The 19,833-nt window shown below is 42.5% G+C and overlaps 1 protein-coding gene across 8 annotated transcripts in view; it reads right to left on the reverse strand.

Moving 5' to 3' along the window:
• Positions 1–19,833, reverse strand: part of JADE2 (jade family PHD finger 2) — a 156,408-nt gene that overhangs the window by 100,239 nt on the left and 36,336 nt on the right. For all 8 annotated transcript variants that reach the window (XM_035105461.2, XM_060271668.1, XM_060271672.1 and 5 more), the window contains one exon: positions 4,268–4,425. In XM_035105461.2, coding sequence (XP_034961352.1) covers positions 4,268–4,425 — 158 coding nt within the window. The remainder of the gene's footprint in view (positions 1–4,267; positions 4,426–19,833) is intronic.

A 19,833-nucleotide genomic window follows, 5' to 3' on the forward strand; every position in this document is an offset into this window, starting at 1 on the left:
TTTGTAACATCTGAAAGAAAATTTCCAGAGAGTCTGAAACCCCTCCATAAATTCAGTTTTTATTTGAAGCCTGCTTTTGGACAAAACAGAAATCATACTTCCAGGGTCTCACATGTACAGAATGTTGAGGGTGCATGCTTTTGTCATAAAGTGAAACGTGCAAAGTGTTGTTTATAGCCAGAAGTCATAAACTCTGTGTTTGAAATCCGCCTTCCTCTTTTGAATGGGACTATCATCTAGCATATGACAGAAAGTGGAAAACACCTGGGGTATTCAGAGAAGGAACAATACATGCATACATCCCCCGTCCCTCCTTCCTGTTTGCTGCCATAAAGACAGCCGTCAGTGTCACTATTTATATTCCACACTCCTGGTCCCCTCTATTGGCTGTGCTAACTACCGTCATTTATGGCAAGGCAAAGTGGCTATGCTATCGATTCTTAAAATGTGGTCACAACTGAGATACAACAGACTTACAAGGTGGTAGCGACACTCCTGAAAAATCACTCCTTATTTTGAAACCTAGCTGAGGAGATAAAAGCTGTCTTGATATGTTCCTGTGGAAGTGGGACTCTTTGTTTTTAGCCTATGAGAAAATGTAGGAAGTTGCAAACTGAAATGGCCACTTGACAGGAAATAATGGGCATTTTAGATGCACCTGCATTACTGACACAGGAAGCTGTGGTTTCCATTTCGACTCACTAATTTAGAATGACGTGCAGATGGCTGAGCAAGGATGGATGCAGGCAAGGGATAGAAGTACAGATGAACTCTGCTGGGTGGCACCCTATCCACAGCCAACAGAGAAGGGCCACGTTCTGCAGAACTGTGAAAGGTGCTCCTGTGTAATGTGAGATGGTCAGGTCTACCAGCGGCAGACATTCTAGAGCTGGAAAGGGATTCAGGTGGCCTCCCTAAGTGATGGGTTAAACACACTGAATGACTGCAGCAGGCAAAAGCATGTGACTGGCTATCTGAGATCACCTGATTCCCAAGTGCAGGACGCTTCCAGGCTGCGCTGCTGGTATCCCACATCAAACTCATTTCATCATCTCAGACCACTGACCCGCACAAGAGTGGCTAAAAAGTACAATGGGATCTACTAGTACATTGTAGGATGATTTGTAGTAGAATGGCATTTCTAATGCCCCTAAACAGGATATCCCCTCAAATACATTGAAATCTCTCTTTTGTAGTACTTTGGATATAGATTTATACTTGCATATGGAGATTATTCAAAGGTATGGTTCATGGAGAGCAATAGTTAATTGAGGCTACCTCTTAATCACCACTTTGCTTCTGGCTCTGGCCTCTGAGCCATAATTTTGCACCTAGTTCTGGTTGATGGATCTCGGGGTTCTAGTTACAACAGTCAAAAATAGAACCTGCAAACCTTAGTTCTACCCATGACTGGTGTAGAGAATCAGTGCCTGGTTTACAGAAACCATTGCTTGAACCTCGGAAAAACTGATAGGACAGAGCAAATGGGTTCAGTACTGTATAACCTTTGCCAAAAGTCAAGAGTTCTTCAGATGGTATTGTGAAATGCCAACAATGGCTTGATAGTGTGTGGCAGATGATTCAATTAGTTCAGAAAAGACGGTGGAATAATGAAGCCTGAAGCACAACAGCCCTAGGACAGGACACATTTCCTTACTCAAGAAAAATGCTTTTGGTTTATGCGAAAGCATTTTTCTTCCCCTTTGAAACACTGTACAGCACAGCTTCCATATGCAATCCCTTGGTCTCGGTATATCATTCAGAGTCCTCAGTCCAACATGGAGTTAGGAACATTTAAGCCTTGATTTCAAAGGCTTTATGGGTGCCCACTTCTGTGCTGGGCTGTGTCCAGAGCCTTTGGCTATCTCCTCAGTGGGGTGAAAGAGAAGATCTCATTAAACAAACTGCTTGCCTGCAAAGTCTACTTGCCAAAAAAAAAAAAGTGAATCCGTTTAGTCTGTCTTTAAATAGGCACCTCCGGCCCAGGCAACTTCAAGCTATCACTTTTCATCTTGACACAGCACCAAAATCAACCTTCAGCCCTAGAGCAGGACATTTACGACTACAGACTGTGGTTGTGTATCAAAGTTGGTAAAAATAGATATTCCACCCAGCATTTCTTTAAGGATTAAATAAACTTTAAATTCCATTTTTATGGCTTCCATTTTGGACGCGTTTAGATTCCTCATTGAAGTTTTGTTGTTTTCCAGTCATGTCATTCATCCCCCAACCCTCCCCAAATCCTTATGGAAGGAGATGAGTGCACAAAAGTTTATTTCATAACTTTCCTCCACCAACAGCTGTTGCTGCTGTCACTGCTGGACAAGCTGTGCTTCAGGCAGTTATTGACTTTACTAAAATATTTCCATCCTTTTGGGGGGGGGGCGGGGAGGAATTTCCTGCATGAAATCTGAAAACACCTTAATGCACTTAAAATCCTCTTGAGCTCTTTCAACGCACTGATTTTCACAGATTAACAGTGGGCTTCAGAATTACATCTTTTAAGTGCAGAAAGCCCCAGGATCTTTGATATCGATATCAAAGTTGACTTGAGAAGACGCAGGAAAGAAAAAAGAAATGGCAAAATGCAGAGGCAGGGATATTATTGGCCAAAGCCTGCTCAAATGCAAGTCATTTGCTTTTGCAGTACATCATGTGCAAGAGCAGCCTTGATTAATTTAAACAGGACCTTCTCCATTCGGGCTTCAGCGTTTAATAAGAGGCTAATAAGGATGCCAGGAGATGGGAGATTTGGGTTTGGAACTGTTCTTTGCCAGAATTCTTTTGCAGAATCTTGAACAATTACTTACTTAAGAGTTGTATTCTATCATAAAGTCTCAGCACCAAGCCATAAACATCTGCTCTACAAGATATACCATGAAAAGGGGAAGGCAAAACCCTATTCAACACCACTTCTCAGCACCAGCCACTCACTTAGGTATGTTGTGCCAATGATAACAATACTTCTCAAAATAAAATCATGGGGTGTCTCACAGTCAGCCTCATCCATGAGGAGTCAGAGGATGTCCAAGGAAAAAGCCAATTCCCAGTGGAAATTTGTGCCCTTGTGGCCGCACACTGTTGTGGGAATTACTTCCCTGAAGCTGCATCTATAGGCAGCCTGGACTGCATTATGGTTTCTATAAGAATGCATTCCTGGGGGTGGTCAAATGTGCAATACACGGAAAACAATTTCAGAGGTTCAAGTGACCCTATATAACAGGCACGTCTAACTTCCAAGAGACTATGATTTATTCCCACTATTTAAAAAATGGCATCAAAGTTGTTGAGCTTTTTTGGGGGGGAGGCTGAGCCAAAGATGTAGAGCTTTTGGGGGGGCATCGGGGTCTCGGGATCGACCAGGGACACCCTGCAATCAACCTGTAGGACATCCCTGCTATATAATATATCACTGAAAGAAACTCTGAAAACAGGGAGATAGAATGCAGTTCTGTCCAGTATGGACTTGTGAAAATCTTTGAAAACAGAATTTGGTGAGACGGGGGACATTTATTGCTTATGTTCAAACACACTTGACTTTAACTTACCATAGTTGTCCTGAGACTTTGCAAAGCCATCAAAACAGGAAAGATCAGGAGGGTGGAAAACACAGCAATAGCCTGGGATTCATTATCCCCCAGCAGCATTCCATATAATGCAACCAGCAGTAGGCTTTTGGCTGCCAAAATCCACTCAAATTATCTGAAGTAACAGCACAATTCTAACCATGTCTAGTAACAAGCAAGTCCTGAATTCAATTGGGCTTAACCCAGGCAAGCAGGTTTTGGATTGCCGCCTCAGGGAAATTTATACCCAAGGTAGTTTTTCAGGTGCACATAAACCCTCTCATTAACCACTAACTCCTTTGAATCATGTCATGCTTGCAATCCGATTTCTGCTGGTGCAGTGGTTAAAGCTGGGACTGATCCTATTCCAACAGCAGCACAGCTAAGTTAATGCTGGTTCTGCCTTCTAGCTCAGAACCCAAGTGAGTCAAAGAAGAAGTGAGATTCTCTCGGGCATATCAAACAGCCCTAAATCAGAAAGCAGTTTGTTGATACCATAACAGCTTTTGGAGGATGCCACATGGTGACATTGGGCCTGACTCTTAACTCCCACAGGAAAAGTTAGCCCCTATACAACTACCCTATACAACTGGGACCATGTAAAGATTCCTCATTGAATCATAAGAGGCAGAACATGGCACTCTCTGAGGGGGGGGGAACCAACTGAAGGTATCTCACAAACAGAAGAAGATCAGGCTTACCTAACCACTGGTTCAGGGATTGTTTCTGTATTTGCTGGCACCTGAACACCTTTCTCCCACTCTTGCCTCCAGGGATCAGCAAGGATGTAGTACTCATCTGGGCTCAGTTGGTAAGAATCTGGGATTTTCATAGCTGTTATCAGATCGGTACGAAATACCTGGAGAAGAAGATGAGATTGGCACAGTGAGAGGTAGGACACATCTTTGGCACTCTACTAGGCCTTTGGGAGTAGAAATTCATGTCTACCACCTGGCTCTGCCATGTATATATGGGGGAAACCTCTTCAGGCCTTAGATAATTAAGGGAAGTTATTAGATACACAAAAGCAAATGTGGCTAATAAGTTAGCTCCTATGTACATGCTGAGCTCTTACATCAGTACTGAATATTGTCAAAAGGAACCACTGTCAAGGAAACTTGGAACCAATTATGTGCAATTTACTCTGAAGGAAGAGTTGGAAGTGCAAAACAAATAATTTCTGAAGGGAATGTCACTGTATCCCAGGAGGACTTATGGGTACTTGCTTCACTAGGAATCCATTTGTCAGCACAGTCTCACTCGTGGAGAGAACTACTGGAATTAGTACTTCAGGGTAGCTTCACTGAACCCTACTTTCTGTTTGTTTTCTTGTCTGTGTAGTTTCTTGAAATTTCCCAGCAATTCACTCTAACCCACAAAGATTGACTGATTGAAACTGTTTTCTCTGATGAGTCATCTCCTTTAGCATATACATGCTGTGAACTGTTCCAGGGATTTTTTTTTAAAAAAAGTCAAATAATAGCAGGGTTGCTCCTCAAAAGATACATACTCTTAGCTTGGATGCATAAAGGATTTTGACTTCTTGCTAACAGTAGTAGTAGTAGTAGTAATAATACTGGTGGTGCTAGTAGCAGCTGAAATATTGGAAATATGCATCTTTATATTTTGTCACATAATTATTATCATCACATTATTTCCCAATCTTCAACCCCAGACACCCAAAATGCATTCATTTTAATTTCCACACAAAAAGTCTAAAAGGGGGTCTCCAGTTGTTATTATCACTAAATGTCAAGAATAGTCTTCCTCCAGCCCAGTATGAAGACTTTATCTAAAAAAAAAACCCCTCCAACATCCATTATTAGAATAATTCATACAGTAGTTACTTGTTGTAGATTCATTAATTTATACCCAGCTCCATGTCTTTCTCAAGTGCCTTCATTTGGCTGCAATATGTATTGAACTGCAATGATGCCTCTTGCTTGCACAGAACCCTGTGGCCTTTACACGGCTGAAATAGAGTCACTGTACGGAGGTGCGCTGCATCCTTTGCTCTGCCCACTTTTGCCTCTGGCACTACCTGCTGCTGCAGTGCAACCCAGAAGGTTGCCTATGAGTGAATGTGGCCCAAAGACCGAAAGAGATGCCCCACCCCTGTGCTCTCTAGGGAGTTCAGAGAGATGCTTTAAGAAGTCTGCGCTGATAGACAGCGACTTCCTCAGGGCCACCCAGAGGGCTTCTTGGCCAAGTGTGGATTTCCAGTGTCCGAGTCAGACTAATACATAGCGACACACTTCTACAGCGTAACAAAATGCTCTAAAATGGACACACAGAGCGCAACTGAGCCAACAGTTAGGCCTATCCAATCTGCTCCCAATAATGGGAGAAGCTTGACAAGAAGGAAAGGCAAAGAGGGGAATATAGAATCATAGAGTTGGAAGAGACCACAAGGGCCATCCAGTCCAACCCCCTGCCATAAGTTCTGATATTACTGAAGAACGAGGAATGTCCAAACTAAGGCTGCCACACTGCTCATCAAATGGGTCTGGGGGGGGGGAGGAATATTCAGCTGGATGTCACTCAATCCCTTCCTCCTTGACACTAATAGATAGCAAGGGAACAAAAACAGCAGTGAGATGCCAGAGGAAGAAATCTAAAAAGCTAGTGCCCATGTCCTCTATGGTGAGGTAGACAGCATTTCCAGTTCAAACGAATGCCACTGAGCCTGTGTCACTTACTGACAACTCTCATCCCTTATTTTGGACACCTGTCAGTATACAGCATGAACTGGTCCAAACCAGAACTTGTATCCCTTGATGATGTCCTGCCCCACAGTTTTTACGAGGCTTGGAATTTCGGTTTGTGTCCTGCTGAACTAGCATATCTGGGAATTCTAGTTCCCAGAGATAGCAGCAACATGGTCAACTGCAAACTTATACATATAATCAAGGAAATACAGTGTGACTAGGAATGGTGGAAATGTTTCCCCCCCGAGTCTGCGGGGGCAAGGTTCCTGAGATAAAAATGAACATGCCACCCAGACTGATCTCTGTCCTGAGGGGATTATCCATATTACTTTGGTCCTAGGAAAATCCCCAAAATTCTTTGATGCCCATGCTATGTTCAGTTGTCCTGCAGTGTTGTGGGTCCTGACAGGCGAGCAACGTAATTAGACTTTGCACGCCCTGTTGCTGGCCCAAAGACTAGTGGAAAGAGCGTATCTCTCTCCACTCCTACCACACCCACAATCGCTCAGAGGTCAGAAGGTCATCTACTCTGGCACCATATGAAAAAAGCTACCTTCAGCAGGTGGCACAAAGAGAACAGACACGTGGACATTTTGGAGTTGCACTGGAAACTGTTTGAAGGAAGCACACGGCCAGCAGGTTCTGCCAGGACCTATTCTCTCTCTCTCTCCCCCCCCCTCGCTTTTATTCCTCCCACCACCCACTGCTTCCTTCTTTTAGTTTTGTTCTGGTTGTATTTACTTTAACTGTATGACACTGCACTGCAAATTGCTATGCTCCGTTGCTGATCTTTCTCTTTATTTTCATTGCCTTTATTCCTTGACTGTATTAAGGAAAATGAAAATAAAAATAAACAGAACTCTGAGCATGATTTGAAATTGGAATTACTTCTGTGTAAATCAGAGGATGAATAAGTGATCCAGGTTTCACATGGCACTCCACATTAATATGGAAGCCGCTGGTTGCTTGAGCAAAAGTCCAAACGCTGTCCTTCTTCCAGACAATGGGTGAACTTAGTACAGCGGCCTCAGAAACATTTAATTTAAAACTAATTTAGCAACTGAAATGACTCAGGTTTTCCACTGTGCTAGCCTTTCCTAGGGCATGTTGATGTTTTCTTTCTTGTAATTGAATGGCTGTTCCAGATAAATGCAGCACTGTAACTGCAGCCACCTGATTCTCATACATGTTACTCTTTTATATATCATTGCAGGCAGGTCAGCAAAAAACAAACAAACCACCCCCCCACACACACCTGGATCTTTAGAAAGCATTCTTTTTTTCAAATCAGAGCCCAATTCAGCAACCATAAAGATGCTGGATTGTTAAACATAAGGATTAGAACATAGCAACCCCACAAAACTAAAGGCTGCATTGCCTTGGTATCAGAACTAAGCATGACACAAGCATGCTTCTTGACTCTCCACTGGGTTTATGCCAAAAGCAAACTGGAAAAGGACCAATCTAATTGTAGCATTGTCAAGAAAAATGCCAGTAATTAGTTTACAGCAGCCAAAGACCCCAACCATATAATCTACTAATGATCAGAAACACAAAAAACTGACCAGTTTAACTCTCATGGCACAATTGTTGTACAGCCTACAGAAGGCTAGCAGAAAGTCATATCAGGTCTTGCTAGATGTCTTTCAGCTGAGATGATTGTGTTTCACCCACATGTTAAGGAGAGTGTGGCACTCGAATGCTGGCACAGAACCAGGCAAATGTTTCTAGCCTGGGTAACTCAGGTCACCTTTTACTTTTTTAGACTACGCCTTCAGGAAGTTCATGAGAGATCATATACTACTTATAATAATTAGGGTGGTTCTTACAAGCTGGTGATAACTCAGCTTGTATTTTTATTTATGAATACTACAAATCCATGGCACTCTAGTACATTACTAGTAAATATAGAGTAAACCCTCTGGAAAAAAGTGTCCCAGGTTTACATAAATACTCTGAGTAGAATTCAATGTCGTGCTGCTACAAATGTCCCGCCTGTGCAAGCATATCAGCCTGCCTGGCAAAACAACCCCCTCTTCCCCTCCCCTGCTGTTCTGGAGGTTCAGGGGGCACGGGGGGGGGGGGTGAGCAGGTGAATCCCACCCTCTGTCTTTAAATCTGTTGTTGTTGTTGTTGTTTAGTCATTTAGTCATGTCCAACCCCATGAACCAGAGCACGCCAGGCACTCCTGTCTTCCACTGCCTCCCACAGTTTGGTCAGACTCATGTTCGTAGCTTTGAGAACACTGTCCAACCCTCTCATCCTCTGTCGTCCCCTTCTCCTTGTGCCAATCTTTCCCAACATCAGGGTCTTTTCCAGGGAGTCTTCTCTTCTCATGAGATGGCCAAAGTATTGGCACCTCAGCTTCACGATCTGTCCTTCCAGTGAGCACTCACGGCTGATTTCCTTCAGAATGGATAGGTTTGATCTTCTTGCAGTCCATGGGACTTTCAAGAGTCTCCTCTAGCACCATAATTCAAAAGGATCTTTAAATCAAGGAGGTGCAGGTGGTTTCTAGGAGAAGTGGAAGCTTCTTCGCTTTCTGACTTCCCCCATCTTAACTTTTCTGCATGACCTGATTGAGACAGAAGTGTGTACAAGCACCAGTGGAAATTTTGAAAGCCCACATTTTAGCGTGGCCCTGAAGGCAAACTTGTTCGTATATTTATCAGCCTTGGGAACTCCTTGTAAGTGGTGGGTTACAAGACCCCAACAGCATGCATCCGGCACCCATAACATCTGCACCAGGTGTACTTGTGAACCAATACAGGTAAATATACATGCTGCCCAATTTATTCAAACTTTATACGCTGTTTTCAAGCTAGAAGGCTCACAGGGAACTAGATGTATGTGCATACTGTGGTGGTAAGCATGTGCATGGAGTTTACCTCCACCATGAGTAGGGGATTTCCTGGCTGGTATTTGTATGAATCAACACTGTATCTGTTGAGCTAAGGAAAGGTCTTTGTCTCTTCTCCCAGAAGTGAGGCCTCTTAGCAAGCTGGAAAGAATGCTCCTAGTTCCGAGTAGTAATACCCAGGAACATTCTGCCGCTACTGGACACAATGGAAGTGCTCTTACCTGTCTACAAGCTTAAATGTTTTTTCTTTTTTTCTTTTACAGCAAACCTTGTTTTGAAGAAAGACCACTTCACACATTGCCTTTTCGTTGGTGACTCAAGCAACTACACTTGTCACAAAGCTGTGATGTTCTGCAGCTCTTTGTTGACTGCATAATTTATATTTGCTTCTGAAATGGCCCAGACTGAAAGGACTCCTGTTTGCCACAAAATATACCTCCCTGAAATCACATCACCATCTTGTCTTAAGATATAATATTATTATTAGCACTTATTAGTCACTTTTCTTTTACAATAACTCAAAGGTAATTCAAAGTGGCCTTTAAAATATACATGTATTTTATTGTTTTGTTTTCTCTTAGAAGGATGGGGGATTATCATCTTGGGGGGGGGGATAGAAAGGGGAAAGGTTATTCAGAGAAAGGGTGGGAATAGTAACAAAATGGTAGCCATTGTCTTTCTTGATATGTAGAGAGTCTGCAGCCAAACCCAACCAGATTCTCAGTGACGCATGAAACTGCAACACCAAGATCTATGCTGAGTCTTGCTCTCATGAGAATATTTCACCCCCCATTGAGTGACTGAACTCAGCATCTCCTTCCTATTTTCCTTCTATAGATTCCCCTAATGTACACTGTGAGGGTAAAAGAAATAACATCCTAACAGCAACAAGAACAACAATTCCATCATGGCAAATAATGCTTTTCTATCAAGAATTAGCTTTTGATTTAACTACAGCAGTCCCGCTTCTCAGGGAATAAAGGATCGTTTGTAAATGAAAATGGATAATTTTGCCTTCCTTCTGCTATATGTTATTATCTGAAATGATAATCTACAAAACTGGCAATAATACTCAAATACCACCGGCTCTAATCAGTCTCTCTCTAGCAACTTCTCTGATCTTACATGAGGACAGAGATGGATCAGGTGTTTTCTTCAGATGCCTTTTAATTTGTTTTGAGTGCTTATTTTCGACAACCTAACTACTGCTCAGCGTGAACAGTAATAAATGATTCAAAGGCAGTTTTATACTTTCAACACAGAGCTAAAACGCTCCAGAAGTTACTTTGGAAACCAAATCTTTATAGGAAGGGGGAACATTTAACCCCAACAGAGATCTAATATTTAGGTCAGTTCGTTTAAGCCTTGAAGCTGCAGCTGATAACCCAATTAAAGCTAAAGCACAAAAACATAAGCAACCTTTTCTTCTAAAGTCAGGGCCCCCTCTTTCCACACCAGCAGCTCTTTCTGTCCACCACATTTGTTTGGAGAACATTTCCAACCCCATCTAAACAGAGCAAAGCTGGACTGCCCAGACGCAGTCGGGATGCATCTTCCAATAAAAACATAATTAACAGCCTACTCTTTTATAAGTCTGGGCTTGAGAAAGGTCAGCTTCCTTGAAGTCTCTATCTGCCAACATAACATAATTGTTAAAAAAAAATGCCGCAGTAGCATTTGATTGCGCTGCTGGGTGTGAAAAAAAAATTAAAATGAGATTAAGATAAATGCTAATTAAACACAAGGCAGGATTTGCAAAAGATGTCAGAATCCTTGCAGTTTTGCATATCTGGTTATCAGGCAATACGACAGCTAATAAAAAAGGAAAGGAAGCCCAATGCTAATCTAGGACTTTTTTCTAAAACATAATGAACACTGTTGCCCTTTTAGAAATACATTCCATGTGTTTGCTATTCTCTGTCACTATATCAGGCTAGAGGTGGTTTTAAGTTACTGAGTATTGCCAAGTGACTATCTCCTAAAGGGACAGAGCAAACAAGATAAAGCAAAGCCTCCACCAGATGCCTAGTTTGCTAAGCGCTGCATATCTATTAGGATTGGTGACCATGACAATCTGCCTGCCCATATATTGGATGTGGTTTAATGGCAGCATTTTATGCCCATTTTAAACCTTGCTCTTTTTCTCTCCATCCCTGGAAAGCCTCCTTTAAATGCTTCAGGATTTTAAAGACCTAAAACAAAGAAACAAGAAACAGCATCAATATTGGAAGTGAAGGATGGAGAGAGGACCAGGGCTGCTTGAAGGAGACTACAAAGTATCTCTGACAATAACCAACGCCCCCGGCACCCCCTCCCCCCCCAAAAAAAACCCCAAGGAGAGGAAACAGATTTGCTAAAAAGATTGGGAATGTTGTCTTTGCTGTGTTGAATTTCAATGGGCAGCGTGACATGAAGAAAGATGGGAGTTGTTGTTTATTAAATTTGTATACCATCCTTCATCTGAACATCCCAGGGTGGTTCACAATGGAAGAGTTGACTTCAGGGCAAAAGCACCAGAAATTCCCACTGTCCAAGAATCAAGCTGTTATTTAGTGTTAACAAGTAGCTTTCCTCTTCTGCAGTGGGAACTTGCATGTTAAAAACAGCAGGCAAAGAGCTGGCCCTCTCGGTCCTTTGTGGACATGTGGGGATTCCAGCCATAGTGACAAATGAGAGAGGCAGGGGTAGAAATGCAGACTGGAGACTCCTCAACATAAAGGGAGGAACAGAAAACATCTGAAGATAAATATAGAGTGAGAAGTGGAGGGAAACAAAGGCTAAGTTCTCTAGAGCTCCCATGGGGAATGAAAGAACCAAACAAAATTGACCAAATAAAAGGCAGTTGGAGAGACAGGAAGAGTTTTCGGAGGACAGCCTGAAGAAGAGAGGAATCAGAGGGTGACGTGACTGATAGGCTCCGGAAGTGGCGGAGAGGCCAAGAAGAAAGAAGACACGGGAGAAGCTCTTAGCTTTGTCCAGAAAATGGGCATTTTGAAACCTTGGCAAGAGCAGCTTCTTCAGTAAGTGACACAAGCAAAAACAACTGTGGAACAGGGCAGGGATTTAGGGCAGCAGGTTTAGCCAACAGCGTCGGTTTAAAAAGTTAACATTGGAAGCTCCCCATCAGTGCAAAACTGGTACTGAAAACAAGCAGCAAGCAGCAATGCTTCTGAGCATGATACAACAGCTTAAGCAAAGCAATGTGACGCAGTCTGGTCTACCTTTTTGTGTGCAACAGCAGCCAATCAGATACCCTGAGGGAGACTCAGAAGCAATGCCCTCTCCTCACCTCCCGGATTATTGTTCCCAGCATCCAATAGATGGATGCCTCTGGCCATGGAGGTTCCATTTATAGCTATCATGCCTAAGAGGAATTGACATACTTATAATCTATGAATCTGTTTATTCCCATTTTTAAAGCATGCTAACTGAGAATCACATACTACAACTTAAACAATAAGAAGGAGTGACATTTCAAGTATCCTATGGTTTAAGTTGTAGTGATTTAAGTTAAGGGGAGCTCTGCCTCCCCCTGCTTCCAAGCAAGGGATTGCCTGCAGGAATCCGGAATGGCTTTTGCTTTGCTTAAATGCATTGCTCCCTTGAGCTCTGCACCCTGCGCAAGTACGCTCTTGCTCTCTGCTCTCATGTTACTTGAGACACTTTCAAACTTCACACTAAACCATGGCCTTGTGAGCATTTTGTTTTTGTTTATTAAACAAAGATCTGATTGTGCAAACATGGTCGGTGTTACCTGCCTGTCAGAGAATATTATAGGCACTCTAGCCATGGTCCTGAAACCATCCAAGATAGTCCTGCTGATGCAAACCTTGAGTTCCTAGCTCTGCCAAGCCCTTAACACCAGCATCCCAGATAGCTTCAACATAAAGATGCCTAACCAACCCTAACCCATTTCTACCTACCATCGATAAAACACAGAATTTGCACCCAGTGTATTAAACTCAACATAAAACAGAGTATTCTCATGTGGATAGTTTAGGGCTTCATGTCAGGCTAAGTTATAGGTGTCTATGAACAGAGATACTAGTAAATCTGGGTATGCAATGGCTGGCACCTTATCATCAATGAAATATCAGTGAAACGTAAGTACTGGAGCACAAGAGAGAAAACAACAAAGAATCCTGTGGTACCTTAAAGACAAAGATTTTTTATGGAATACAGTCCACATTATCAGATGCATGAAGTGTTATCCTGAGTTACAGGATCTATCTGTACACATGGTTGGAGGCTGCTGGTGGTTAGGAATTGTAAACAGCGAGTTCAAAGGGAAATTGTGTTTTTCTCCCCTCATTTCGGTTTTTGCTGCAAGTGACTAACACGGCTAACCCCTCTGGAAATTGTTACAAGAGAGAAACACTGTCTTGTTCTAAGATGTGGTAGAAGGAAATTGGAAATGGAAGCCAGAAATCCATACAACCAGTACTATGTTTTCACTTGTGACTGCAGAGGCGTGCACTACAAAAATGAAATTTTCCCAACAGAACTAAATGGCAAGCTGTTGGGCACTATATAATGCATTAGCACTTGGGGGCTGATACTGTTTGCAGAGTCCATGCAAAAGAAAGAAAGAAAGAAAGAAAGAAAACCACAGATGGGAATCTTCAATGGCGTGAATCACCCAAATAGTTTTAATAGGGGATCAGGACATAAAAGCTAACTCCATCTAATCTGGCTGTCTATCTGCTTATATTGTCCCATCCAAGCAGCGTCTGAACTCCCACCCAATGAACCCCTACAAAGGGGAAAGATTTCATTCACAGACCAAATGTCAGCAGAGTTAAGCGTGCCTCCGTAATCTGTTATTGTTGCAGTAAAGTGCTTTTCCTCCTTACCCTCCCCACCATCTGGAGGCCTTTCGGCGGAGGGTGGGCTAACGGAAGGTCATGAATGAAGAGCAGTTCGCTTAATTGACAGTCAGCTACCTGACAGTTTGCTGCTTTCATTGCAGTCCCCCTCCCTCTTCACTCACTCTCTCTCGCCCTCCCCACCCCCAACTTCCATGCCGCAGGCACACAGGCAGTGAAGATCAAGCATTAAAGATCAAGCATTAAAAATCAATCACTTGGGGGTTCTTTTGTAGCAGCGGGTGGACGCACCTTCTCCTTGACATATGCCTAGATGAGAAAGGAATCTTGTTGTTTTGCAAGCAAGCTCCGTACCATAAAAATGAAATGTGGTGGTTGGTTGGTTGGTTGGTTGGTTGGTTGGGGTTTTTGTTTGTTTGTTTGTTTGATTGATTGATTGATTTCCAGCAGCTACCTAGCACCACTTATTTAGTTCATTCTATGTCGCCAGGGTGGCTTTAATGGGGGTCATGGCTTCTCTGCATTTGAACACATGTTCTCACCTGCTGCAGCCTCTGGCAGCGTCTTCTTTGCTGAGCTTACATACACAGAGCTGTGCGAGGCTTTGGCTACCTGGTGAGCCAGGACTGAATGGAAAACACACAACAGTCGCAGGGTATCAAAGCCCAAGAGAGCTTGTAGAATCCAGAACAGATGTTTGCGACAAATATCTCACCTGAACATCCACACAGGTAGCAAGCTTTTGCTTTTTACTTCACTAACTTATCCTTTCCCAGCATCCCCTACTCCCAAGCTGTCTCTTCTGGCTTTTCATATCGGGACTGAGACAGTAGATTATAGTTCTAATATTACACCAAAGGACTGCATCTATTTCCTTGAAAATGGAAAGGCATGCACAGCCTTGATTTGTAATATTGCTACCTCACTTGTTTAGTGCCCCTCTTAAGAGATAAGCTTCCCACATTCAAAGACAAGGAAGTGTGCCACCACTCTAGTGATGATGATACTTCTTCTGATGTGGAGCTGGAAATGCACAAAATTATGAATGTTCAAACTAGGGCCCTTTAGAAGTGATAGAATGCTGCAGAAAAGCCTAAAAGAAACCACAGCAGTGGTCTGGAAAGCTACCAACAGCTAATATACTCAGACTGTAATCTGAACATTTCCCCCCTTTTGTTTCAAATTATCTAGGATTAGCGTTTGGGAAAAGACTCAATCATTCCACTCAATTCCGAATTATTTATAGAAGCTAAATAAAGAATAAATTGAGCAATGGTGAACTGAAGACCTGGTGGTGGAGGGAAAGTTGCATACTGGAAAACGAGCAATTTTCTCTCAATAGGACTGTTTATTATTTTCTTCCTTCTGCAGAAATTGACAAATTATCTTTAAAGTTCTGCTGCTTAGCAACACCAGTTCCACTGATCTGCTTGGAAGATGTTAATTGCTTCTTCAAACAATGAGAAATGTTTAAAGGGATACACCTCTAATTTAATAGAATGATAAACTGGTCAGGAATATGATAGGTTAATCAGCTTTTTTTGGCTCCAGTTTATTTTGGCCTTTTCCTAGCCACTGGGCAAAAGACAACAAGGACATCCCCAAGCAGAAATTAGTTGCACAGGAGGGCCTTCTCTATGTAACAAATTTCTGGAGAAGAAAGCAGAGTATGGAAGGTATGGAAGATAGCATTTGAAGCCAAGACTGCTTCTGCCATGTATTTCGGCAAAGAGATCAGCTGCAGATGTTGGCACCATGAGGGGAAAGGAACAGAAGAAGGCAGGAATTAAGTGTGTGGATAGTGCCACGAACACCTTTGGAAATTTTGCCCCGAGAGTTGGGCTGCAATATTTTGGCTTTGCTTGAGGCAGTCCTGGCACTCCTTTTTTTTTCAGAAGCTTTACCATCAGGGATATGAGTACTGAGTCCAGTCTAACAATCAAGGCAAAAGTGGACTGCGCTCAGCTGAAGTACATTTTAAAAGTTGCTACTATGCCTATTGAGAATTTTCCTGTACTGTGCTATATAGAATCGGGCGATAACCAACTCTGGGAAGCAGATTGTCAAGATGTTTGTATTCTTATTTTTTCAGAAATGAGCTCTATTTTGACCTTGAATAAGTGTCAACTAAAGGACTGGCTCTTCTGGATGGAATCCAGAAGGAACCTACAATTAATTAGAAACACCAGTTTCCCCCACTGGTATCCACTCCTGAGAACAGAGCATTTTAGAGCTCATTATCTGACCGAACTCTCACCAGTTTCCTTAAGAAATGCCTTTATTGAGCTGCATTTCCAAGCGACACCCACTGCAGCATTGGATGGCCGCTATAACATACTCAGACAGACTTTGTATTTGTGGTCAACCTCAGGTAAAATACATCACTCATTATCTGTTAGACTGCCCCTCATATAGAGATCCAAGAGATCACTTTCTAAAACCCCTTGTTCACACAAGCAAGCAGGCACAGCCCAGCAGAAAGGATTTTGTTTCTATTGAAGGAAAATAGTAGCTTCGTAGCACAGAGAGTGGCCATCTATGCACTGGCTGCAAAAGCAACAGGAAAATCACTATAAATCGTTGTGGTGATTTGGAGGTTTAATCTGAAATCAAGCTGGATTTCAGTTTGCTGGTGTCTCTGGAAACTTCTCTCTTACATCACGGGTGTTGGCAAGCTGGATTTTTAAAAGGCAAAATAACAGAATTTTAGCTGTCAGAGATGCACAAAGCCTTAGTTCTCCTATGGATTTTTATATTATGGATGTATGTTCTGTATTATTTTATTAATACTATTACCTAATAAAAGTTTGTCATGGCCTTTGGCTAGAAAAATAAACTTATGAACTGGAAACATGTCAACATTGTTCCTTTGCTAATAGAGAATGAGAATGAACAACGGGTTTAGATAAGGGATGTAGTTAGAGGACACACAGCACAGCACCCTCTCATTGTGCAAACAAAATTTTGGTTCTTTACACTTCTTCAAAAATGCTTATACATCGACAACATTTAAAATATAGATCAAATGGGTGAGACACTTGGCATTGGGAATGGCCCCAGTTATCCTACTGCAGTGCCATTTCTTGTTCAAATATAATAGCAGATCATTTAATAAATAGCCTCATCAGTTATACAGTCTCATCAGTTATACACTCTGTTGGACTTCTATGCAAGACATTATCTACAACCAAGACACACTTGGCTCTTGGGTTGCCAACTGAGGTCACAAAAAAGGGGGGGTGCCACTATGTAATTAATCCAATTTAGCCAAATAAATAAAGATGCAAACGTGCCTATAAAGGGCTTGGTCTCTTTATCATGTGAAATATTGATTGATGCCTCTTTTGGTTCCACTCAAGAGTCAAAGACTCTGGTGAGAACTTAATTGGAACACCACTAGAGGAGCAATGGAATGGGGCAGGGGTCTAAACCACCTTTTTGTCAGCACAGATGAGAGTTCTCATTAAATAGACTGCTATTCCTCTTTATTTAGCTCTACTGATTTTTATACAGAAAGGAGGAGGTAGACCTAAACAAAGGAATCATTTTGTATTTGTTAGCACTGGCATGGTCATATGTAGAAAAATTCTGGAAGACCCTTGATCAGCTTAGAATAGGATAGGCAACTCTCAACTTACACGGGGGTTACGTTCTGCGGACAGCGTGTAAAGCCAATACACACTGGGTTCAATGGCAGGTGGGAGGGCCAAAGTCTTTTTCCATGGACACCCACCCCCTTTCCTCCCCTCCCCCCAAATTGTCAAGCACATCAAGCTGAATGCGCACAAGTTATATGTGTGTAAGTTGAGAGTTACCTGTATGGCAAATTGTCCTCCTAGGAGAAATTTCCTATAAATAAATAAATAAAGTAAATAAATAAAGGGGACAAAGAAGTACAAAGGAAAAATTCCTTGTTGAACAGTATGATTTCATTTCATTTCCAAACTAAGAGAAGTGTGGCCAGAAACTAAGGTCTAGATAGTGTGAACATGTTCTGGTCTGAGGTATTAGTCTTAACAGAAAACAGTTTTGGTTAGAAAAAAAACTGAGAAAAGAGAGCATAGAAAGCATAGAAAGCAATGCTATTATCTTTTTTATTTATCTGACAAGCCTGTGAACACACATATAAATTTAAGTTTGATAAACTAATTGTTCACACAACACTGTATTGTATTACTTTTATTCCCCTGTCTGTGAAGATGCTGTATTTTATTTATGTTTCCCCTGATTTTCTTCTTTATGTATATTTACTCCTGGTGTCAATAATCAGGGAGTTCCAATGTGCAGATTCTGCTAATAGTAAACTCCGTTGATGACAGCTGCCAAGATAGCAGCTGAAAACTGTTTGATGCAGTGGTTGTTGTTGTTTAATCGTGTCCGACTCTTCGTGACCCCATGGACCAGAACATGCCAGGCAGTCCTGTCTTCCACTGCCTCCCGCAGTTTGTTCAAGCTCATGTTCGTAGCTTCGAGAACACTGTCCAACCATCTCATCCTCTGTCGCCCTCTTCTCCTTGTGCCCTCAATCTTTCCCAACATCAGGGTCTTTTCCAGGGAGTCTTCTCTTCTCATGAGGTGGCCAAAGTATTGGAGCCTCAGATTCACAATCTGTCCTTCCAATGCCGATGCAGTGGTAGCTCCCATTAATGCAATGGGAAGGGAGTGTATATTTTGGCAATTCGCCCTCAATCCTGTAGCCCCCTTGCACTTCCACTCCCAAAGGCAGGTAGAACTGTCAGGGAGAGGAGGAATCAGCTTACACCACTTCCCTTCTGTGTTTTGCTGCCACTGGATCAATAAGCCTTTTGTCTTTGAGGGGATTCCATTGGATATAACCCTTTGACCTTAAGTTCTACTGAAAGGAACTGGACTTAAGTTAGTCCATGTGTTCCATCCACTGGTTTCAATGGGACTTTGGCACCACCAACTTTAATTGGATTAGGGCCATTGTACTGACTGATGGGTGAATTGCCAACTGGTTGCTCTAATAAAGCCTATGGTGTACCAGGGGAGCCAACTTGGGCCCCAGTGTTATGGGTGCCTAGCGTATGATGTCACGCCCACCCCCAGCCTTGGAACCTGACTTCCAGTGGCACCGGAGGTCAGGTTCTGAAACCTCAGAAGGCCTTAGAAAGCATCTCTGAGACCTCAGAAATGCTGTCTGAGGCATTGCACAACCTCAGAAGTTGTGGGGGCCCTGTGCTGTGGGTGCTGAGCACCCACAAAAAAATTGGGGGGTGCTCAGGCACCCAGAGGACCCCATACTTGGCACCCCCGTAGTGCCATTCATCAGCTCTGTGTCATCCATTCAGAACTCTTCTTGCCTCACACAGTTTGTGAATGGAGAATTCATTCACCCAGAGAAAAGTTCCTGCTCCCAAAGAACCTACAGCAAACATCTATAACTTCCGAAGCCAGTAAGAAACCCTGCATTAGGAAGTGTTGCAGATGCTGGACTGGCAATCTGTCCTTCTGAGTTATTGGTTCTGCATCGGCTACTGCTTTAACATGATAAATACTGTCATTAAAAATCAGCTCAATGGAAATATATGTCATTTCCACTCCTCTGAGCTCCCGAGACTGGCAGAGGCTGAATCGAATCACCACAAGTGTGTTTCAACATGCTATTTGCAAAGGTTCTTATTTATTGCCCACACAGGAAAGTGGGTTGGTATTCTTTTTAAACACTTCTGAAGAATTAAAAGCCTTGAATCAATAGGAAGCAATAGCCCCATATATTAGCCACAGCCATAACAAAAAATAACCCAATCATCATGACTCTTTACTTCTCGGAGCTCAAATAACCAATCACAGGTTTCAGTTCAAGGCGGAGGAAATACTTTGATTGTGTGAACCTGAGATAACAAGAATAA

Source organism: Zootoca vivipara, chromosome 2, assembly GCF_963506605.1.
Source record: "Zootoca vivipara chromosome 2, rZooViv1.1, whole genome shotgun sequence".
NCBI classification, from domain to species: domain Eukaryota; kingdom Metazoa; phylum Chordata; class Lepidosauria; order Squamata; family Lacertidae; genus Zootoca; species Zootoca vivipara.